This window comes from Henckelia pumila, chromosome 1, assembly GCF_033568475.1.
Source record: "Henckelia pumila isolate YLH828 chromosome 1, ASM3356847v2, whole genome shotgun sequence".
NCBI lineage: Eukaryota > Viridiplantae > Streptophyta > Magnoliopsida > Lamiales > Gesneriaceae > Henckelia > Henckelia pumila.
In genome coordinates this window covers 169425854-169449465 of record NC_133120.1, presented here as the reverse complement: position 1 = coordinate 169449465, position 23612 = coordinate 169425854, and the positions used below count along the sequence as shown (strand labels likewise).

Here is a 23612-nt window from a genome sequence, read left to right as displayed (position 1 = left end):
TTAAGATTGATAGTTAAGGTTATTTTTCCTATTTATGTGTTTGCAATATTTTAAACTAGCTAGAAATTGTTTTGAATTGAATTGAGATAATATAATATTCCAAGATTTAAAATAAGGTTGATTGGTTTAATTATTGTAGGAGATATTATATCTTATCTAATTATGTATCTATATTCTAATTTAGATTATTTACCTTATCTATATCTATGCAGAACTCTCATGCTTACAAAGAATCAGACGTAGATAAAGGTGCGAGACAGAGAGAAGAAAACAGATGCAGAAAAATCAAGAGAAAAAAACTTTCACGTAGAAAATTCAGAGACACATTTACGAGAATTCAAGAGCTCTGAATTGAAGAAGAATATTGAAGATTTCACAACCGTGATTGCTAGGTTACTCACATTTTGGTTGGAGGATGTGTTGCTTGCTCCTCACTTCGAGATCCTCGTTTTTTTGTGGCCACAAAGTGATCATCAGATTGTGGAGCAAACATTGGACGATCTTTGACAATTTTCCACACATGCTCAAGATTGAATGCAACACCATTGTTTTCGTCGCGACATTTTTTGTACGCAAACCTCAATATATATTTGTCACTGTGACCACACTGTAAATACTATTGTGATTTGCGTTGAATCGATTTACCTTCTTTTAGATTGTGTTGTGCCAATGTGACCGTATAACATTTGCCCTTCTGCTGTTTGAACCTAGAAGACGATTCTCATTGTAGTAGCTGACAACATGTCCCCAAAAAGCATCCGCTTTCTGATCATTTCCGATTATTGGATCATCGGTGATTGTGACAAAACTTCTTGCCAACACCTCGTGTTCATCCTTTGTCCAAGTTGAATGTTTTCTCGTACCCACAGCATTTGAAACCATTTTTTCTAAATTGACCATCTTGATTGGGGATTCACGATTGAAAAGTTGAGTTTCCGGGACAAAAGTCGGAGTTGCATGTTCATTCGGCATCGGTGATGGAAAATGCATACCAGTTGTGTGTGGGATACCATAGCCTTGGACAACCTAGGCGTTAAATGTGGATGACTCATGTTTGGCCAATATTTGGCTGGAAGCGTTTGATGTGGACCTCAGGGGCATAATTCGGATGATTTCATAAAATTTTCAAAACTTTGAAAAATTTTCAGCATTTTGTGGAAGAAAATGCATATTTGGAATTTGATGATTTGGTGAAATTTGTGGATTTTGGGAAGATGAATTTTCTTGCGGATTTTGTGTAGAATTCAACAAATTTGTAAGAAATGCCCTCATATTTTCATTCATTTCGGATAGAAAATAAGATTGTAGGAACTTAAAAAAATAGATGGGGAGAATATGAAGAGTAGAATTGGAGAGTGTAGTGAGTTGAAATGAATTTATGTGTACACATTGGTAAGTATTTATAAATGGGATTTCAAACTAGCCGTAGCCGTTGCAAATTTTTTTAATTTTTTTTATTTAATTCAAATTTAATAAAAAATTAAATTGCAATTAAAAAATATAATAAAAATAAAAAATCAATACGTTGGGAGAAAACATGTACACAAATCATTAAATAATACTATTAAAAATACAAAAAAAATTTAAAAAAAAAACAAGGCTCCAGATGCGTGGGACCTGCGTGGGGCGCTCCCCCAAGCATCCAGAGGTGCGTGAAAAAAAAAAAGAGGAACGTTCAATACTCTGAACATCCCCTCTGTCTCTTTTTTGAGAGTTGGCGTTAATAACGCCCAGTCGCCCACTCACAATGGAAAATAATGGGGAAAGGGTGTTATTAACACCCATTTAACATCCATTGTGGGTGCCCTTAATACTATATCTGTCATTTTCAAATTATTTTTTAAAATAATAATATAATTAATATACAACTAAACGGGTTCCTCGTTCCTAAAAAAAAGGGAGGGTCATCGTATTGTGGTATTTTCTATTAATAATTAAGAATCATGTTATATATTTAGTGGAGGAAGAAGGATATAATGAAAGCCGAGAGAAATACAATTGATAAAGATGAGTGTTTCATATATGAACTAAACACCTTTATTTATAAGATTAGAGGGATAGTGTAAAAAAAAGGTAAATTATAATCAAATCAATCACTTAAATATCATACATATATATATATATATATATATATATATATATATATATATATAACACTCCCCCTTAGATGATTAGTAGAGAGTACAATGTTGTCTCATTAAAACTTTGTTAATAAAACCCAGTGGAAAAAACCTTAACGAAGGAAAAAGAGTACAGCAATTGATATTTTCCCTGATTTCAATCACCGAATATCTTTTAATTGATGTATCATTATCTTGTACATCAATTTCTTGAATGTTGATGTCTGTAATGTTTTTGTGAATAAATCAGCTACATTATCACTTAAATGAATCTGTTGGACATTAATATCACTTTTTTTTTTCTGAAGTTCGTGCGTGTTGAAAAACTTTCGTGAAATGTGTTTCGTTCGATCGCATTTGATGTATCCTCCCTTTAGTTGTGCAATTCATGCAACATTATCTTCGAAAATAGTCGTCGGGCTGTCTTTTGTTGTTGGCAGTACGCATGATTCTTGAATATGTTGGGTTACAGATCTCAACTATATGCATTCTCAACTTGCTCCATGCATTGCAATTATCTCATAGTGATTATATTATGTCGCTGTCAAAGTTTGTTTTGTCGATCCATGAAATAGTGGTGCTCCCTTGTGTAAACACATAACCCGTTTTGGATTTGGCTTTATGTGTGTCTGAAAGATATCTTGTATCTGCATATCTTATTAAAGAGAAATTTGATTTTTTTGAATAAAATAATATCATGTCAGTTGTACCGCGAAGTCATGAAATGTGTGTTTTATACCATTCTAATGTCTTCAGGTTGGAGAAGGGCTATATCTTGCTAGAAGGTTGACACAAAATGCTATATCTAGTCGAGTACAATTTGCAAGATATGACAATGCACCAATTGCACTAAGATATGGTACTTCAGGACCAATGATATTTTATCCATCTTCAAGTGGACGAAAATGATCTTTATTAGTGTCAAATGATCGAACGACCATTGGTGATGCTAATGAATGTGATTTGTCCATGTAAAAGCGTTTTAATATTTTTGATGTGTATGAAGATTGATGAACAAATATTCCTTCTGATAAATGTTCAATTTGCAATCCGAGACAAAACTTTGTTTTTCCCAAATCTTTCATCTCAAATTCACTTTTTAAATAATTGGCAGTTTTGGTAGCTCTTCGGGAGTTCCTATAAGATTTAGATCATCGACATATACTGTTACGATTGCAAAACCCTCATCCGTCTTTTTTGTAAAAAAGCATTGGCAAATAGCATTATTTGTATCGTTTGTCTTGTTATAAATGTATAAGCCAGTTTATTCCCTCACTAAGTCCTTAAAGACATAAATTTTATTTTCTTCTATTTCTTGTAAATTTCAGATACATGATTCCAAGATCACGAATAGGATCAACATTATAGAAAGGAAACAATGGACTAGCTATATTGTGATAATAAGCGATACTGTCATTATATTAGTATTTTGGCTAGTATTTGTTTAAGTCGATGATTGTATACGCTTTCGCTACTGTAAGGTTGATATACTGATCTTATTGCAAGACGAAGCCCACATATTCATTTTTTACTATCCAAAAAAACCCGAACCCGCCAAAACCTAACCCGATCCCACCCCTAGCTACTTGCAAAATCCTTTGAAATATTATGAGAGTGTGTATTCACTCTCTCTCTATACACACAACTGATCTCAACAAAATGTTTCAAATCTTGTAGTAATATATTATTTTTGAATACTCAAAATATGTATTTAAGTATTAATATTAATGACACGTTTATCTTTTTTGGATAAAATTTGATACAAAACATTGAAAAATTATATTAATATATGATTTTGAATACCAACTCTTTTAGATATGATATTATTATATGTTTTTTGAGTGCTCAAATATGTGTTGCAAGAGTTGATATTAATAAAATTGTTCAAATTTTATATTCAAAATATTATCTTTTATACTAGATGTAAAGCTCGAATAACATATATCAGTCCAGATTTCTGACGTTTCGTACATATATATATATATATATATATAAATTCTTGAAATTTCAAGATTTTGTGTTATCTCTATAGATTTTTATTTTTATTTTTTGAGGGTATCCCTTATTCCCCTTACAGAATTGTTTTTTTTTTTTTGTTGTTGAAAATTTTAAATATATTGAATTACACATTTATTTTGAAATTATAAAATTACCCATCCAATTTATTTGAAAAAATATTTAAAAATATAATTAAAATAATTTGATAATTCCAAGAATATGTCAGAATAAAAAAATTTCTCTGTAGAGTTTTGGATACATAAAGAAATTACAATAAATTACAATGAATTAGCCAGTGAGTTTGGTCTCTCGCATCAAACGCAACCCACGAGCTTCAGCTAAGTGCCAATGGTGCTCTCCCTCTCCTCCTCCTTCCTCCATTCTCCTCTGCCCAACGCCGCCGCCGCCGCCGCCACTCCGACACCCCGCAGATTGATCATCACCTCCTCTTCCTCCTCCCCCTCCGTCACTGTTGCATCTCCGGCGAAGAAAAAGCACTGGAAAGTGGGTGAATATCCTGGTCTCATTGAATCCTCTATCCCACAGTTTTCGAGCACTAGTAATAAGAGAACCCCTATTAAGAATATCAAGAAGAAGCTAGACAAGAAGAACACTGCCAAGGGGTGGGCCAATACTGTCACTGAAGCTCTCTCCGAAGCCATTGAGAAAAAGCAATGGAAACGTGCCCTTCAGGTTTTCTTCTTTCTTGGCATCTTTGCATTCGCGCTTTAGTCCCTATTTCCCTTAAATTTTTTTGGATTTCTGTTTTGGGAAATGAAGAATCCTATTAACCTTGGTTGCGCTCCAGTTGATGATTATGCTTACGACCTCCATCTGGTGTGAGTATGATGTTATGTCTTAAATTCGGTGTTATAGCTCATACGAGATTCTTTTTCTAGCTTTTCTGCTGCCTATAGTGCTGTACATTCTTGTTGATTTGGAAATAACTGTGAGGTGGGGGATGATTTTGTTTTGATGTGGATATTGTTTCCAGAAATTACCATACTTGAGAGTAGAAGAAAGAGAAAAGATGCTATTTTCCTGCTTGAGTGAGCCCTATTCATCTTTCATTGCTGTACTGTATTGGGTCAGTGAAGTAAATCTTGCATTGCATTTTAGGTATTTGAGATGCTTAAGGATCAATCCTTCTATCAGCCTAAAGAGGGTACATACATGAGGCTCCTCGTTCTTCTCGGAAGATCCGGACAACCAGGCCAAGCCTGTCAACTCTTTGATGAAATGGTTGATCAAGGGGTGGAACCGACCTCAGAACTGTACACAGCTTTGATTGCTGCATGTTGCAGGAGTAACCTGATCAGTAAAGCTTTCACCATTCTTGAACAAATGAAGTCTCTTCCGAATTGTCAGCCAGATGTATATACTTTCAGCATACTCATGAAGGCCTGCATTGATGCTGGATCTTTCGACCTGGTTGAATCCCTTTATGATCAAATGGCTGAACGATTGATTACTCCTAACACTGTCACTCAAAATACAGTACTTAGCGGCTATGGAAAGGCAGGAAAATACGAGGAGATGGAGAAGGTTCTTTCCAGGATGCTTGACAGCACGACCTGCGAACCTGATGTATGGACCATGAATACTATTATTAGTTTGTATGGGAACGAGGGTAAAATCGAAATGATGGAAAGATGGTACGAAAAGTTTCGCAACTTCGGAATTGAGCCTGAAACACGCACTTTTAATATCCTAATTGGTGCTTACGGGAAGAAAAGGATGTATGATAAGATGTCATCGGTAATGGAGTACATGCGTAGACTTTCATTTCCGTGGACTACATCAACATACAACAATGTCATCGAGGCATTTTCAGATGCAGGCGATGCAAAACACATGGAATGCACATTTGATCAGATGCGTGCTGAAGGCATGAAGGCGGACACCAAGACTTTCTGCTGTCTCATCAGAGGGTATGCCAATGCTGGCCTTTTTCATAAGGTGATTAGCAGCGTGCAACTGGCTGGAAGATTGGAGATACCTGAGAATACCTCGTTCTTTAATGCGGTCATATATGCATGTTCAAAGGCTCAGGATTTAATGGAAATGGAAAGAGTTTTCAAGAGAATGAAAGATAAGCTATGCCAACCAGATTCCATGACTTACTCGATGATGATTGATGCATATAGAAAGGAAGGAATGAGTGACAAGGTCTATGATCTAGAGCAAAAAAAACAGCAAATGGTTCCTGTTAGAGTTCTTCTGGAAACTGAGTCACCAATTGAAGAAGACATAGGCATAGCAATTTGAATGCAGTTTATTCGGATGACTCGTTTCTTATGTTTCCAAGATTTTCAGTTGAGAAGTTTGACATGCACTGTATCCAAGCTGGATGCATCAACAAATTCAGTAATCTTGGTGGGAAATCTCCAGGCATTAACTAGATTTTGAAGATACTTGGGGTGTCTTGAACGCGTAGACTGAAAGAGGTGATGAGCCCAGCCCTTCCAGGATTGTGTTCGTGGGCAGTAGTATTTTATATTTCAGCATCCCTCTCGTTTTCTTGCATTGATAGGGTAAAGTTCATCAGTTCAACTTGGCTTTTACCAGGTTGTCATTGTATTTGTTATTAGTGATCTAATTTAGTAGTTAGTACGAGGGAATGCCGTTGGACATGTTTCGATTTTACGGCAAGTTGAATAGTATGCATAATGTTCAGTTTGTTGTGCCCAGAAAATTACAAAATGTGCATCTATAAAAAGAATAGCTTGGTTAGTGCCTCTTGTTTAACATATATATTTTAGGAAAACAAACAAGATTATGCTGCGAAGCTTATACCAACAAAAACAGGGTTGATATGACTTTCTAGTTTCTTTTGCGGTGAAATTAAGCTATTTAACAACTGATTGACCAATTCTGATGCATGTCATTAATTTTAAGCATTGCTATTCTAAAATAAAATGAGAATATCGTTAATAAAATAAACTAAAGTTAAAGAATGTCATAAAAAAATTATCTAACTAATAATTATATTTTTAACTAACTTCTTTTTTATCCATGAACTCATTTTACACCAAAAAAATATGTCATATTCTTTAAAAATGAAGAAAAGCAGTTGTGAGATGGATAGACTTGTCTCTCTATATACAAAATGGAAAGTAATATTTTGATATAAAAAACAATATTTTTTCATGAATTTAATTGAGTCGTGTCTCTGTTTCAGAAAATTAATTCGTTACATGAAATGAGTTTTTTTAATTATTATTAATTAAATAACAAAAACACAAATATTTTCGTAACATAGTTGAGAAAAGGTGAAATGGGCTTTAGAACAATCCAAAAGCGATTACCATCCATCAGTCCAAACCCACCCGAACGAAGTAGCTGTGAATAAATAAAAGATAAGAAGAAGAAGCAACAAACCTGCACTCAAATATCAAACGACAAGCCAAAACCCTCTCATTTCTCTTTGGCAAACAAGCGAAGCGAGGCGAGCTTCCTTTTTCACAGTACTTGGACACTCTTCACACCACAGATAAGGCTCTCAAATCGTCGTTCATGGAGTTGATGATTCACACGAAGCAGACCCGCCAAGATTTCTGCTTGTTTAGTCACAAGACGTCCAGGCGTCGTAAAGATATTACCTTTCTTCTATGTTCCAAGTCTGTGTGGAAGAAACAAGGTTCAAGAAATCTAAGGAGTGCTCGTAATCGGGTTTCGGCCGTTTCAAAGGTTGAAACTTTTAATGCCGATAATGGTGGGTTGCGGCTGTCGAATGTGGAGAGAAGCGCGCTTGGGCAGGGGAACCCGTCTCATAGCTTTGAGGAGTTCGAGAGTAACAACCTTCTTCGCCGGCTGGTTAGGAATGGGGAGTTGGATGAAGGTTTCAATCATCTTGAAACCATGGTTTACTCGGGTGCCATTCCTGATATCATCCCTTGTACGAGTTTGATTCGTGGGTTCTGTAGAATTGGGAAAACTAGTAAAGCTACAAGGATTATGGAGATTCTTGAGGAATCCGGGGCTGTTCCTGATGTTATAACTTATAATGTGTTGATTAGTGGGTATTGTAAGTCGGGAGAGATTTATAAGGCCTTGAAGTTGTTGGACAGGATGAGTGTTGCCCCGGATGTGGTCACATACAATACGATCCTGCGAAGTTTGTGTGATAGTGGGAAGTTGAAACAAGCCATGGAAGTTCTTGATAGCCAACTGCAAAAGGAATGCTATCCGGATGTGATAACGTACACGATTTTGATTGAAGCTACGTGCAAGGAAAACGGGGTGGAACAGGCTATGAAGCTCTTGGACGAGATGCGAATCAAAGGTTGTAAACCGGATGTAGTTACATATAATGTCCTTGTCAATGGGATTTGCAAGGAAGGGAGATTGGATGAGGCTATCAAATTCTTGAATGATATGCCTTCGTATGGTATCCAGCCGAATGTGATCACGCACAATATTATCTTGCGTAGTATGTGCAGTACTGGGAGGTGGATGGACGCCGAGAAACTGCTGGCCGATATGCTTAGAAAAGGCTGTTCTCCGAGTGTCGTGACCTTTAACATTTTGATTAATTTCTTATGTAGGAAGGGACTACTGGGACGAGCCATTGATATTCTGGAGAAGATGCCTAAACACGGGTGTACTCCAAACTCCTTGAGTTATAATCCATTGCTTCATGGCTTCTGCAAAGAGAAGAAGATGCATAGAGCTATTGAGTATCTAGAAATAATGGTATCCCGAGGATGTTATCCAGATATTGTGACTTACAATACGCTGCTAACGGCTTTATGCAAAGATGGGAAGGTTGACAGCGCCGTTGAGATTCTCAATCAACTGAACAGTAAAGGGTGTTCTCCTGTTTTGATCACCTATAACACCGTGATCGATGGTCTGTCAAAGATGGGAAAGACGGAACGTGCAATGAAACTGTTGTCTGAGATGCGCGAAAGAGGTCTCCAACCTGATATCATCACCTATTCTTCTCTTGTGGGAGGACTTAGTAGAGAAGGGAAGGTTGAGGAAGCCATCAAGTTCTTCCGAGACTTGGAAAATTCGGGCGTCAGCCCCAATGCTCTCACTTATAACTCTATCATGTTAGGACTTTGCAAGGCACGTCAAACAGATCGCGCGATTGATTTCTTGGCGCATATGGTGACAAAAGGATGCAAGCCTAATGAATCTACGTACACTATTTTGATTGAAGGTCTTGCTTATGAAGGTTTCACAAAAGTGGCTCTGGATTTGTTGAATGAGCTGTGTTCTAGAGGAGTTGTGAAGAAAAGCTGTGCAGAACATGTCGTTGCCAAATTGTAGCTTAAGTAGTTCAACCAAGATATTACCTAATTTCAGTTGCAATGCTTCTTTAGTCAAAAATCACCTGTTTCAGGTGAAATATGCGTGATACGAATATTTCTATCTTGTAGCTGCTACAACGGATTAGATGCAAATACAAAGTATACACACGCATATAACACAGTGAGGATATATTTATAATTTATGATATATAAAACATTATTAATGAATTTAACAGCAAACATTTAAATATGCCAATTAATATTTTTTGTTTTATCTATTTATTGATTCTTTTGTACAACTATTAGAAAAGTGAAGATCTCTTGTGATATCTGGTATGGCAGATGCCATTTAAACTAGACAAATGCAGTGCTATTAACCATGTTATCAAATACAGTTTAATTTTACTTGAGTGGATACGCCGCCATCACTTGTCGACTTGCCCGTTGAATGGAATGATAAATTTAAAAATTAAAGATAACATAGTTGCATTGATATTTTTTGACCCAAATTATTGTAAAACTCGAGTGCAACGGAGAATAACGCAAGGATGAATATCATCCTTTGGCAGAAAGGGTGTCCGGAAGCATATGACATACGTCTAACATCCATCAAGTATAGATTAAAAATCTGTTTTGATACGACACGACATTATGGGCCATCACGTAGTGGTTGCCACAAGGATGCAGAGTAAATTCTAGTTCAGTGCTTATGGATAAATCATTCACTTGAACAACAAAGGTAGATACAAAATCAAAGGACAATGTAAGAAAAAAAAATGGAAACTTCTAAGAAACCGTTTACTAATACATAAAAGGAGATGATACAAGTTGATTTAAACCACTGCTAGGATGATTAAGGTTCTGGAGCACCTCAAAACAGGGCGAAATAAATCACCTGTTTCTTCCCATTGTAGTCCTAACACGTTGCAAAACCCGAACGAATTCTACAAACAATGAGAAATCTAAAGCTGCAAGGTCAGTAGTACTATCTGCAGATGCATATGGATTCTGACATATTACTATATCGAATCCACAGAACTTTTTAATCAAATCTTCAAGCTTGTTACTTGATAGCTTCTGACTGTCTTCGACCTGGATCAGCTCTCCACTCTGTCCAGTGTTCTCCCACCACCGTGTGACGATTTTGCGTTTTGTTTCACTTGGCTCCACAGAAACAACACCTTTCAAACGAATGCCAAGTCTGTGTAACGCAACTAAAGCCCCACCTATACCGTTAAAGAATGATAACACTGTCATTCCTCCAGGAAACAATGGCTTCAGCACCGAGAGATGGTAAGCCAGTGTGTCTGTCTGAAAGGCGAGTTTAAGTGATTTAAGCCTATCTGACAAGCTAAATCCAGCTGCCCGAGTGTGATCTGGTGGATAGCCCATGATGCACTCTAGATGTTCAGGTTCAATTGGGGCCAACTTGTAATGGCCAAGCCACACAAGATTCAGTGCCTGGCATTGCTGGAGAAGGTCTCTCCGTTGTGCATCTGTGAGAAGCCCTTTAGACTCGGTCAACATTCTTCCAAACCTGTCGCAAAGCTGAGATATTCCACTTGTTTCACAACTAATGTTGCTGAACTGCTTCCTTGTATCCCATGAGGGCCACCATTTTCTAGAATGTGGTATAGTTTCTTGAATACTCATAGGTGACTTTGGGAAAATGTGAAAACGATCTTCAGTGGGGAGGTTATGTACGTAGCCTTCCTTCCTGCTCAAGGCTGAGTGAATTTCAGTATTCACAAACTCAGGCTGAACTGAATACAAAAATTGTGAGATCTTGGCCCAAGAGTCCCGGGACAGACTCGTCACGTTTCCATAAAGAAAGTAAGGGGATTTTGCCACCACGCCAGTAAGAGTTTTGCAAGGGCTGGGAATAGGCATTGGTGGCTTTGTATCTTCTTCTAGACTCCCTGTATAGTTAAATCCTCTCTGCAAGACTGGGACACGATTACTGGTAGAAGTGGAGATTCTTCCTCTTGATTCTACCAGTGTTCGGCGGCAAGAATCACTAGACTCTTCAGTAAACTCTTCCTTCAGCTTCTTCCAATTGTTTGATTTTTCAGGGTACTGTTCTTTTGGCCTCTTGCCTTTCAATTTTTCAAGAAAATCGGAGATCTCAACTTGAGCAACAGCATCTGCATGGCATTCCTCAGTTTTTACAGTTATTGAATCAAAAGAATTATTGCCTAAGCAACGTCTCAACCCACTGTGTAAAGTTCTAGGATTAGTTTGGGTAGTTGAAGTGCTCAAAGAAGTCGAGGTATACTGTGAATCATCAAAAACAAGTTTAAATCTGTGTTAACTAATAGTACCATCCACGAATAGCTTTATAAAAACAGGAAAATGCTCCATAAAAATTACATCAACCTTGTCCAAATTTGGGTAACTGCCAGCAGGTTGAACACCAAAAATTGAATCCGTAAGCTCTTGCAGAGATGCTTCACAACCTGAAAAACAAATAGGGGAAAATAAAAAGTCAAATGGAAGAGAAAATGTGCAGTTACTGCTCAGAGAAAATTTACATCCATGGCACATAACTCCCTATTTTTAGTGTCATTATCAACAAGAGTTCTCAAAGATGCAATTTTTTTTTGTATGAGTCAGAACAAATAGAATCCTAATGACATGGTTTTCAGTGTAATAGGAACATTTCCATGAAAGAACATAAGGACGTAAATATTGAAAACTCGAGGCAGAATCAATATCCAGTCAAACAGAGTACAGACAGAAAATTCCTTGTTATTGCAGTCACCTCAAGTCTTAGACAGATCTATAGCATCTTCCATTAATCCTGCCATTTATATTGTCCAATAATTAAATACCATATATTTTCCTTATGTGTGCTCATTAATCCTGCCATTTATATTGTCCAATAATTAAATACCATATATTTTCCTTATGTGTGCTTTAAGCCCCTTTCTAATGTGGAAAACGAAAAGTTGCAATTCATATACACCAGCTCAACAGTTAAAATTTCTCAAACAATTTTCCAGCAGATGCTTCGGGAATCAGATGGCAAGTAAACTGATGACCTCAGACATCCCTGAGATTTTAGATTAAAAAATTATGAGTAACCTCAAAAACAAAATTAGCAGGACGCATTCTGTCTGCACAATATTGAAATCACCAGTGACCTCAAAAACAAAATAACACTAGAATAAAGAAGGAAACTTGGGTTGCGCATGATTATATTACTATATCCAGTTGTATAGTTTAACGAACACTAGGGTAGAGAATGGACTACTTACGTGCAGGGGTTTTCAGAGAAGAAAATAAAAAGACGAAATAAAAGGTCAAACAAGTTAATACGATGACAGCCTCTATGACTTAAAGGATAGTTTGGCATGGAACTTGCATCGTATCGAAAAAAACAAGCTTTCTTGACAAAAGACCATGGTTTTTACCAGGTAAGCTATTTATGTTATGCAAAACCAATTACTTGATGTAACTTGTCTCTTTACGTGTATAAAATGGTATGAAACAGTTCACCATTCTTCAAAAATAAATAGAAAAATGCTCAAGTATCTTCAGATCGTCAAAAAATATAGTGTTTAGCTGCCATCCCAGCACACGGTTTTCCTTTCTCAGTCAACTTAGTCAATTAAAAATTTCCAATTTTCCCAATCAGCTCACCACATTTCTCAAAAGCTGTTGAAATCTCCTGCTCAGAAAAGCCGATTTCAAGCAATCTCAATGTCTTCTCCATAATACCAAACAAGGCCTCGTTGCAGAATTCCTGAAATTAAGGATTTTCAGATTTGCGTGAAGGGACAAAACGTTGTCAAACATATAATAAAGAAATACTCCAGTAAAGATCATATATACTACTCAATTCTGGATTGCTCTGCCTGACAAATCAATTTCGGAGATCAAGAGCTCTGGACGTAAGTAACTGTCTAAAAGTGACTTCAAGTAGGCATATTACTCATTAAGATTGCAGTTAATGGGTCAAAATTCTTCTTCAGCTCAAAACAGATTATTAATAAAACCAATTAGAATATGAGTCGCCAACAAGTACCAAGTAGCTGTTGAACGCCGTCAAATAAAATATGTGTGTGTCCGCGTGTCTGCAGTTCTGCCAACCCCTCTCATTAAATTTATCAAGGAAACAGAATAAAAAAGATGTAGTCTCTCTGCGTGTTGTCTTGAAGATGCGTTCATCCAGTTTCCCAAACTGTACATATTTTTAATCATTCCTATGCATCAAGCAGTTTGCTGGTTTTCTCAGTTTTGGTCAATACAATCCCCATCCCACTATTTAAAGGACATAAATTCACACGTGATAAATGAATCTGTACATCCAATTTCATCACATATTAGAGCTTTCTAGAGGACAAAAAATTAAAATTACTACATTCCTAATTATTTTGGGATATCAAGCTTGCTTAAGCTTGTCATGACTTTTTATTCACTTGGAACTTGACAATGAAGCTTTCTTCTGTTAGTATTTGGGAATTTTCCTTTGCAGGTAAAACTTCTTTTTCTATTTCACAACTTCAATCTAACAAAAGTTTGGTTTCACCATCTCGATCTTTCTCGCCCTTTATATTAATGTTTTTAGCACCAGATGAAAATGAATAATCATGATACAATCTATGTGTTCGGATAATCAGGAATGTAGAACTGGTATGTGAAAATGCAGAACCGGAATGTAGTAATTTCTGTTTCATCACGGATTACTCTTTTTTGGCTTGCCTTTTTACGTTGTTTTCACCTCCATAGCAGGCAATGTGATCGTATAAATTATCGGAGTAACAATTCAGAGATTTTTTGCTAGTTAGAAATGTTGGTTTTCCACAGGAATATGCAAATGAGAAAATAGATTTATAAAGCTTTCCTTTGGTTACACATCAGAAACAGAAATGTGGTTCAAAAATAATGGAGAGAGATCATCAAAAACCTTGTTACCGTCTTCACCTCCGCTCATTGAAACTCTCGCAACCTTTTCATACTTTCTGGCCATCCTTGCAGCAAAGATGTAGTCCATTAGTTGACCAATAGATGCATCCTTACCTGTGATGAAGATTGCAATAAATTATAATATTGTGTATTTTTACATCTGAACATGCTTTGTTAGAAACTAAAGTTCGGGCTCCATCACGAACCAAGTTTATCCATGGCAAACCGAACTTCCTCAATCGAGAAATTCATTTTTAACAAGGACATAATTTTCTTGTCACCATCTCCACTGCAAACATCAGGTTCCTGTACGAGTCAACATCAATGCTAAAAGAAATAAGTACATCAGAGCGTCATTGAAAATAAAAGTAGAGTTATTCAGAATAGATCAAATCATATCTCTATAACTAGCACCACACCTTATGACAGGTCATTATAGACCCATATATTAGAGAATCGAAAAAAGAAGAAAACAAATAAACAAGGAAAAAAAAACCATACTCATCAGCTTATGGTTGAATGCCAGCCGCAAATCCACTAGCAAAGAAATATTTCATTTAAACAGTGTCGAGCATAAACATGATAATCAATTGGATGGCTCCCAAAAATACTTGGTGATCTATGCATTTTTTACATGGAAACTTTAGCTCCTTATCTATAAGGAGACAAGATGGACCGTGCATATCAGTCATGGCACATCTAAACTAGAAACAAACTCTAGATTCTTCAAATCGAAACATTCTGCATAATATTTCTAAAAAATGCAGAAAACAAGTAATATGTCTGAGTTATATCATCGTTTTACGCATACATAGTTGTCATATTAACACTCACTTGGTACTTTTCATTCCAATTATTATGTGTGGTAACTACTGACTAGGATTTTGTTCTGTGCAGTAGGCCAAACTGATAAGCAATACCAAGCAAAATTCATTCCACAAAGATTTCATACGAAAGGAAGAGCTGTAAGAGTCGGAAAAAAAAAACCAAGTGCAGAGAAAGTTGACCACAGGAACGATCTGTCCCTTGATCCATGGTCAAAACCATGTAATGTCAAAACGTAAAAAAATCATAGATGCAATAGCAGAGACCCTGAATACCCATGCGGGTGGACTGTGGACAACTCTCCAAAACTGGTTCACGGGCCTACACCATGAAGTGCCCATTATGACCACAGCAAGACACATTCAAAGGAACCATAAATGCACCATAAGCACAGACCCATACCAAGTTCACTCCCCAGATATATGGTTTGCATCTATATTTTACATAATGCAACAGATCACAAAGTGATACCATAGAGTGCAGTACAGATGAGAGCTAACAACAAAAGATAGCACAAACTCGACCCATAGTCCATGCAAGAAACAGCACCGGTGCAATTGAATTAAAGAAATGCGAAATACAAACTCGTGCGATGTGCTCTGACTCATGGGTATTTGTGATCCCACGCATCACATCCATCGAAGAGCCATGGACTTGACCACAAACAGTCCCACGGGTCCATGGTTGAGATGGAAATCTATCGGATAACTGAAGTAGAGGGAAAGAATTTCACTCATTTCAACCTCAACTTTTGAGGTATTTGGACCCAGAAACTGGTCTTTCAACCCAAGTATAAAGGTAAAGAAGGAACTCATTCTTATGATTCGACTGAGGCAGTCAAATCCGAAGATCGAGAGCTTAAAGGAGCATGCTGATACTAATGAACACATTCTAATATACACTGCTAGCAGTCATACAAGACAAGTAATGAATTTATGTTGATAAGTTTATCTTGATTTGAATAATATTTGTTTAGATATAGATTTGATTAATATTTGGTAGGATTGTGAGAATATTATCCCAGATTTGTTAGGATTTAATTCTGCCTCTTTTACCTATTTAAATGTATGCATTAGACTGAATAACGTAAGAAAAAGAAGAATAAAAGTTATCTTTTCTCTCCAACATTTTGTTCGTCAGTTTCCATATGGTATCAGAGCAGGCCGATCATGAATTTTAAGGCTGCGATGGTCGGAGCAGGGTCTGGTACGAGCGGCAGTGGCAATTCTGGTGGGAGTGGCGCCAGCAGTTCTGGTGGCAATGGCAATTTCCCCCCATCCTTGGCTGTATCCGAAAATTCCCTTCAAATTTCGATCCTTAAATTCAATGGCAAGAACTACCTTGAGTGAGCTCAATCAGTCCACCTTGTCATCAATGGAAAGGGAAAATTGGGCTATCTAAATGGTGAAATTAAAGCGCCTGCCTCCACAGATCCAAAGTATAAGCAATGGAGGTCCGAGAACTCCCTGGTTACCGCCTGGCTGATTAATTCAATGGAGCTTATCATTGGTAAACCTTTTATGTTTCTTCCTACAGCCCACGATGTTGGGAGGCAGTTCGGGAGACATATTCAGATATGGAAAATTATTCAGTCATATGAATTGAATACCCGTATGTGGCGGGTACAACAAGGTCATCGGGATGTCACTTCTTGCTACAATGAATTGATGTCCATATGGCAAGAATTAGACCTTCTTGAAGTTGAAGAATGGGAAAGCAGCAAGGAGTAGGACAGCATTCGATTTAAGAACAAAGTGGAACGAAAGAGTCTTTGTTTTCCTCGCAGGTTTAAATAAAGATCTTGATGAAGTTCGAGGCCGTGTTCTTGGTCGTAAACCACTACACAGCATTCGGGAAGTCTTTTCTGAGATCCGGCGTGAAGAAGCCCGTCGTCTTGTGATGATGCCGAAGCTAGATGAATTCAGAACGGAATCTGATGGCTCGGCACTTGTGGGCAAAGGCAGCAGCTCATCTGTGGATGAAGGCAGGCCCAGAATATGGTGTGAGAAGTGTAATAAACCATGGCATACGGTTGACACTTGATGGGAAATCCATGGCAAACCTGCAAATTTCAAGAAAAAATCCGGTGCACCAATACGGGTTGATCGTGCTCTTCAATCAAGTAGTGTCGGCTCCAGCCAGCCCTCATCCGCTTCGGAATCAACTCCTTTCACTAAGGATCAGCTTGAGCTTCTCTCCAAATTGTTCCAATCCCACCTAGGCAGCTCTAATTCTTCCTGCTCCTTAGCCCAAACAGGTATATCCTCCTTAGTTAATCTTGCAAACTCGATTTCTAACACCTCCTGGATTATCGATTCAGGGGACACTGATCATATGACAGGAACATCTATTCCACCTATATCCCATGTGCTGGAAACAAAAAAGTTAAAATTGCAGATGGTACATTTGCTCCTATTGCTGGAAAAGGGACTATTGTCATTTCTCCCTCTTTAACACTTAAAAATGTTCTGCATGTTCCATTGTTGTCATATAATTTTCTCTCTGTTAGCCAATTGACTGTTGATATTAGTTGTCGGGTTGTTTGCTTTCCTTCTCATTGTGAATTTCAGGATTTGGCCTCGGAGAGGATGATTGGCAATGCTAGGGCATCAGTTTTTTATATTAAGGTTCCAAAGCATCTTTGGGGTGAAGCGGTTCTTACAGCTACTTATTTAATAAATCGTCTCCCATCACGAGTTCTAAAATTTCGTTCTCCCATTAGCGTCTTTAAAAAATGTTTTCCTAGTACTAGACTTCTCACAGATATTCCCCTAAAAATATTTGGAAGCCTAGTCTTTGTTCATAATCATGATCTTAACCGTTCCAAACTCGATCCCAAGTCTCATAGGTGTATTTTCGTTGGGTATCCTTCTAATCAATGGGGGTTTAAGTGCTTCGATCCTGTGTCAAAACGGATGTTTGTCTCTATGGATGTCACCTTTTTTGAGGGACAGTCATACCATGGCACTCAACTTCAGGGGGAGTATAAATCCGGTAAAGATGAATGTCAAACTGTCTCAGACCTAACAATTGAATTTGAAACTCTATTCAGTCTGATAGAACAGAAATGAATGAGTACCAGTTCAAGGGTCTAGTTTATACAAGGAAAGGCAAGGCACAGAAAAGAGGCGACATTGTCCTACCACAAGGCCATGAATCGGATCTTGGGCCAAATTCAGAGAAACACAATCACACATCAACAGATCCTGTTAATTCGAGTCAAGGTACGCCCAAGTTAGCTCCTTCAAATACTCTTGACCTTCTTATTGCTCAAAGGAAAAGTGTTCGATCATGTACCATGCATCCTCTGTCCAATTTTGTGACTTACAAAAATTTATCACCCACATTTTTTGCTCTTATTTCTCAAATAGATTCTGTTAGGATCCCAAATAATGTACATGAAGCTCTAGCGGTACCTGGATGGAAGGAAGCAATTTCTGAAGAAATGAGAGCTCTGGAAAAAAACACAACTTGGGAGAAGGTTAATCTGCCCAAAGGAAAATCCACTGTGGGGTGTAAGTGGGTTTTCACTACAAAATACAATTCTGATGGCTCATTAGAAAGATATAAAGCTCGCCTAGTTGCCAAAGGTTTCACCAAAACATATGGAGTTGATAATTCTGAAATTTTTTCTCCAGTGGCAAAATTGAACACTATTCGAGTTATATTATCAATTGCTGCAAACCTTGACTGGCCTCTAAACCAACTCGATGTGAAGAATGCTCTTCTAAATGGTGATTTGGAATAAGAAGTATATATGGATCCTCCCCCACGGTTTTGCCGATCGGTTTTGCCGATCAGTTTGAGTCAAAGGTGTGTAGGCTGAAAAACTCTCTATGGATTAAAACAATCTCCTAGAGAGTGGTTCGAGAGATTCACAAAGTTTATTAAGAGTCAGGGATACAGTCAGGGTCAATCTGACCATACTTTATTCATGAAGAAATCGTCCACTGGTAAGATCTCGGTATTGATTGTGTACATTGATGACATAATATTAACAGGAGATGATATCAAGGAGATGAGTAAATTGAGGAACAGTTTGGCCGAGGAATTTGAAATCAAAGATCTGGGACATTTGAAGTACTTTCTCGGGATGGAAATAGCATCATCTAAGAGAGGAATTATGGTGGCTCAACGCAACTACGCAAGTATGTTCTGGATCTCCTGAAGGAAACTGGGATGAGTGGATGCAAGCACAAATCGTAAACTTGGAGAAATTACAAACGACACACCAGTAGATAAAGGAAGGTATCAACGATTAGTTGGGAGATTGATCTACCTATCTCACGCACGACCAGACATTGCCTTTGCTGCGAACATGGTGAGTCAATTTATGCATTCACCTTGTAAAAAACACTTAGAATCTGTATATCGGATTCTCAGATATTTGAAGGGAACACCAGGCAAAGGATTGCTCTTCAAAAAGAGTAAGAAGAGAGAGATTGAGGTGTATACAGATGAAGATTGGGCAGGTTGCATCTCAGATCGAAGGTCAACTTCAGGATATTGCCCTTTCGTATGGGGCAACTTGGTAACATGGAGGAACAAGAAACAAAGTGTAGTTGCTAGAAGCAGCGCAGAAGCTGAATTCAGATCTATGGCTCAAGGGGTATGTGATACTCTTTGGCTTAAGAGAGTTATGAATGATTTAACGAGGGAAGTGAAGTATCCAATGAAACTGTACTGTGACAGTAAAGCGGCTATTAGCATTGTGCATAATCCAGTTCTACATGAAAGAACCAAGCACACAGAAATTAACAAACATTTCATAAAAGAGAAACTTGAGGAAGAAACCATTTGTACTCCATTTGTTCCAACTACATTGCAGGTTGCAGATATTATAACAAAGGGGCTTCCAAGACAACTATTTGAAGATCAAGTTAGCAAATTGAGAATGATAGACATCTTCGCACCAACTTGAGGAGGAGTGTTGTTAAGTTTATCTTGATTTGAAAAATATTTGTTTAGATATAGATTTGATTTATATTTGGTATGATAGGATTGTGAGAATCTTATCCCAGATTTGTTAGGATTTAATTCTGCCTCTTTTACCTATTTAAATGTATGCATTAGACTGAATAACGTAAAAAAAAAAGAATAAAAGTTATCTTTTCTCTTCAACATTTAGTTCGTCAGTTTCCATAATTTATATCAAATACAAATACAAAAATATAAAAAGTGCTGAACCAAGCCATGACCTACTTGCTCATTTCATTTCATAGAGACTTTTACAGTTTCCATGCCAGAATGAAAGAATCGTCAAAGAAAACTCAAAAGATACCTCCTTTAATGGAAAAGCCATATCTCGACAGGCATCGTTTTTTGTATCCTCGTCAAAAAAGCTATCAAGAGAATCAGGTGACTCTGGTTTACGAAGAGCCTGGTAAATATCATAAGAGGTCAAGAAACTCCAGTTACATCTTCAAAGAGATGACATAAGAAAGATGATAGATCCATTTCAACAATATGTTCTCACGAGAACACAGACATGGATTCAAAAAATATTAACCAGCTTTATATATGGGCATCTCAATTCAAGTGTACATTTTGAGGGAAAATATTTGCGGTTAGACCAACATTCTCGCCATTTAATAAAAAATCATCAGAAGTTGTCTTTGGTTGTTGAAGATCCAGATAATTCATAGACAGTTACACCATGATAAGCTGGAAGAATTCAGCATCATAGCAAAATAACAGGATAGTTTTAACAGCTGATGGAGATTTTGTTCCAATCCCATGTCATTACTGTATAAAGATTTGTTGGTTATATAATTTAAGTCCATTCAAACTCAGACGTGGTAAACTAGATTTATTGGGTTTTATGGCAGGGGAGAAGCACTTACAGAATATGCAAAGAGTGTCTCCAGTAATAATTCAGTATTTCCTTCACCTATAACAGAAGGGAAATATCACTTTCTGATTATCATTACGAAAAAAGAAGGATAATATCCATGGAGCATTTCAAAATATATATATAATTACTTTAAAAGATATTTTATTTATTAAATCCTGAAGAAGTTCTTAAGTTTGTCCATGAGTATTAGAAGAACACACCGTTTTCCTCCATTGCTTTATCCACAAGAGATGGCGTAAATCCCATGCCTACAAAGGCTGATCTTAAATTGCTTCGCGATGAACTAGCCTCATTTTCCTATATATAAACAATTCCAAAATAAAATAAATAAATGTGCACATAAACAAGTGCAAATTGCAACACAAGCATCTGATTACAATTTCAAACTTAACAAGGGAAAAGTGGCCAGAATGTTATCATAAGTTTTAATTTTGTGTGGAGCCTAATAATTTTATGTCGAGGTATTTTAGATTTCTTTTCAGATTATCGTAGCCCTGAATGTTTATAATTGAGGACAGTCGTCATTGAGTTACAAGACATCTAAACAAAAGTACAGAGAGAGGAAAAAAAGAATTCTAAGAGAACGGGTTCAGTTTGGTTTGATCGTAGTGGAAATTTGCAACGTTGCCAAGTGCACTATGCAACGGTGCCAAGTGCACTAACTCTTGTGTGTTCTCGTGTATTATTTTTCACCAATTTTCTCATTTTGAGTAAATAAAACAAGGACTTTATTCCTAATACTTAAAATTATCCATTTCAGCCATCAAATGATATTTAGTGAGTTTAAAGAACATTTATACCCATTAATTCCACTAATTGTAGCTTTACCGTAATTGAAATAATTTCTCCACTGTAAAAAAAATATTAGTCATACCACCACATGCTGTGGGCAGATTTTCGGCGAAGGTGAATCGTAGTCCAAAACCTCGTCCTTTGGTTTGATTCCGACATCATTCTCAGGCACCAAAGAGCCCTCATCGTCCGATATTTCCACTACCTCACACTGAAAATAGTAGAATTTAAACATGACATAAATAAACAACATTAAGCACTGGTTCTTTGCATCAAAGAAAAAGAAACAATAAATTTGACTTCAGTGAATGCCTACCATTTTAATATTTCTTCCTCGTGATCCCCCCTAAAGAGTAGGATGAAGCTTGCTCCTCTCAGAAATTATGCTAGTTAACGAAAACAAATAAACAAATAACTATCTAAATACACAATGATCGCCAAAACCTGAACTTTAATGGGCAGAGGATGAGAACAGTCGGAAAAAATATAAAGTTATCAACTTTTAGCAATTGCAAACAAAAACAACAAAGAAAGGCGTGAAAAATCACAGCCCGGAGTCAGAATAGGTAAAGTTTTGACAATTATCAGAAAAATGTAGGCAGAAGCGGGAAAAATCTTTCATTTCACTCGTAACCTAATTCTAGGAAACAAAATGGAAGTCAAAATATAAATGCAACAAGAGGCCAAGCAATTTCAAGGGCAAGGCCCCTTGCGCATTACACCTGAAACCTCGCCGGATTTGCCTTAATTACGCGCTCGGACGAAGATTTGCACAAATGGGTTTGCGCAAAATTTTGATTTTAGTTGCGCAAAATTAAATATATCTCTGCTTCATCAACTGAACTCTCGGAGCAAGCCTCACTGTTCTAGCCCACTTTTCGTATCAAAATATTCTAACTCTTCAAATAAATTATTCAAATATTTAGGTTGATGGACTCGATTATCGAGATTTAATTATAACAGATAGTTCCAAAATTTAAGACTTTCGTTGATTAAAAAAAAATCTAATGTACATGCTAACAAAGTAATTTTGTAATATAAAATATAAAACTTCTTTACAAACATTTTAATTCAATTTATGGAATCTACTATTTCACAGTCTTTCATTATATATTTTTATTCCATCAATTATATATATATATATATATATATATATATATAGTTTCTCTCATATTAATTCAATAATTCTTGTATCAAAATACTTTTTGCACTTTTAGTTTTTTTTTTAAAATTTCCAAAATGAGTTTTAAAGCTACCCATGAATGACTTTAAAACCTTAATTTTTTTATAATATATATATAGTTTTTCTCATATCAATTTGTCAATAATTCTTGTATCAAAATACTTTTTTGCGTTTTTAATTCTTTTTAAAAAATTCCAAAATGAGTTTTAAAGCTACCCATAAACGACTTTAAAACCTTAATTTTTTTATAATTACCCATGTTATATATATATATATATATATGGATGTTAGGTTGACATTGAAATCAGTGCATGCCTACTCCAAAAGCCCATCTAAATCAAGCCACACTCAAATCAAACCCAATATAAATCTTGAGATGTATTATATTTATCTTTAAGTACAAATAATAACATAGATAATAATTATTATTATTATTATAAAATAAATGGGAATATGACAAATATATATATATATATATATATAGATAGGGGTTAGGTTGACACTGAAATCAGTGCATGCCTACTCCAAAAGCCCATCTAAATCAAGCCACACTCAAATCAAACCCAATATAAATCTTGAGATGTATTATATTTATCTTTAAGTACAAATAATAACATAGATAATTATTATTATTATTATTATAAAATGAATGGGAATATGACAAATATAGGTAA

General features: G+C 36.5%; 4 protein-coding genes across 5 annotated transcripts; 2 read left to right on the top strand and 2 right to left on the bottom strand.

Moving 5' to 3' along the window:
• Window positions 1-397: 397 nt before the first annotated feature.
• On the bottom strand, window positions 398-882 carry LOC140874438 (uncharacterized). The gene is made up of 2 exons (XM_073277726.1): window positions 691-882; window positions 398-607 (listed from the first exon to the last, which is right to left on the bottom strand). The coding sequence occupies exons 1-2, from the start codon at window positions 880-882 to the stop codon at window positions 398-400; spliced, it is 402 nt and encodes a 133-aa protein (XP_073133827.1).
• Window positions 883-4423: 3541 nt separating this feature from the next.
• Window positions 4424-6835, top strand: LOC140874802 (pentatricopeptide repeat-containing protein At3g06430, chloroplastic). Its single transcript, XM_073278216.1, has 2 exons — window positions 4424-4811; window positions 5238-6835. The coding sequence occupies exons 1-2, from the start codon at window positions 4467-4469 to the stop codon at window positions 6384-6386; spliced, it is 1494 nt and encodes a 497-aa protein (XP_073134317.1). The 5' UTR covers window positions 4424-4466; the 3' UTR covers window positions 6387-6835.
• A 677-nt stretch (window positions 6836-7512) lies between these two features.
• On the top strand, window positions 7513-9599 carry LOC140874786 (uncharacterized). The gene has a single exon (XM_073278181.1). The coding sequence runs from the start codon at window positions 7635-7637 to the stop codon at window positions 9393-9395; it is 1761 nt and encodes a 586-aa protein (XP_073134282.1). The 5' UTR covers window positions 7513-7634; the 3' UTR covers window positions 9396-9599.
• Window positions 9600-10083: 484 nt separating this feature from the next.
• On the bottom strand, window positions 10084-22696 carry LOC140888302 (probable inactive DNA (cytosine-5)-methyltransferase DRM3). Of its 2 annotated transcripts, none has more exons than XM_073296002.1 (11): window positions 22478-22696; window positions 22072-22141; window positions 21838-21966; window positions 21164-21260; window positions 20953-20999; window positions 20391-20489; window positions 14491-14590; window positions 14286-14398; window positions 13019-13121; window positions 11753-11832; window positions 10084-11650 (listed from the first exon to the last, which is right to left on the bottom strand). In XM_073296002.1, exons 2-11 carry the CDS (start codon window positions 22072-22074, stop codon window positions 10268-10270), a joined length of 2154 nt encoding a protein of 717 aa, XP_073152103.1. In that variant the 5' UTR covers window positions 22075-22141; window positions 22478-22696; the 3' UTR covers window positions 10084-10267. The 2 variants fall into 2 exon arrangements, with proteins under 2 accessions (XP_073152103.1, XP_073152148.1); XM_073296047.1 differs by having other exon boundaries at window positions 22490-22696.
• Window positions 22697-23612: the final 916 nt, after the last annotated feature.

What these genes read in the sequence shown, in the direction of transcription:
- LOC140874438 (XM_073277726.1), bottom strand. Translation starts at nt 882, where the DNA reads ATGGTTTCAAATGCTGTGGGTACGAGAAAACATTCAACTTGGACAAAG. An exon ending in TAGGTTCAAACAGCAGAAGG is followed by an intron (nt 608 to 690) that starts GCAAATGTTATA and finishes TAGTATTTACAG; the next exon opens with TGTGGTCACAGTGACAAATA.
- LOC140874802 (XM_073278216.1), top strand. Translation starts at nt 4,467, where the DNA reads ATGGTGCTCTCCCTCTCCTCCTCCTTCCTCCATTCTCCTCTGCCCAAC. An exon ending in AATGGAAACGTGCCCTTCAG is followed by an intron (nt 4,812 to 5,237) that starts GTTTTCTTCTTT and finishes ATTGCATTTTAG; the next exon opens with GTATTTGAGATGCTTAAGGA.
- LOC140874786 (XM_073278181.1), top strand. Translation starts at nt 7,635, where the DNA reads ATGGAGTTGATGATTCACACGAAGCAGACCCGCCAAGATTTCTGCTTG.
- LOC140888302 (XM_073296002.1), bottom strand. An exon ending in GTTTGCCATGGATAAACTTG is followed by an intron (nt 14,399 to 14,490) that starts GTTCGTGATGGA and finishes TCTTCATCACAG; the next exon opens with GTAAGGATGCATCTATTGGT. An exon ending in GTTACCCAAATTTGGACAAG is followed by an intron (nt 11,651 to 11,752) that starts GTTGATGTAATT and finishes GATGATTCACAG; the next exon opens with TATACCTCGACTTCTTTGAG.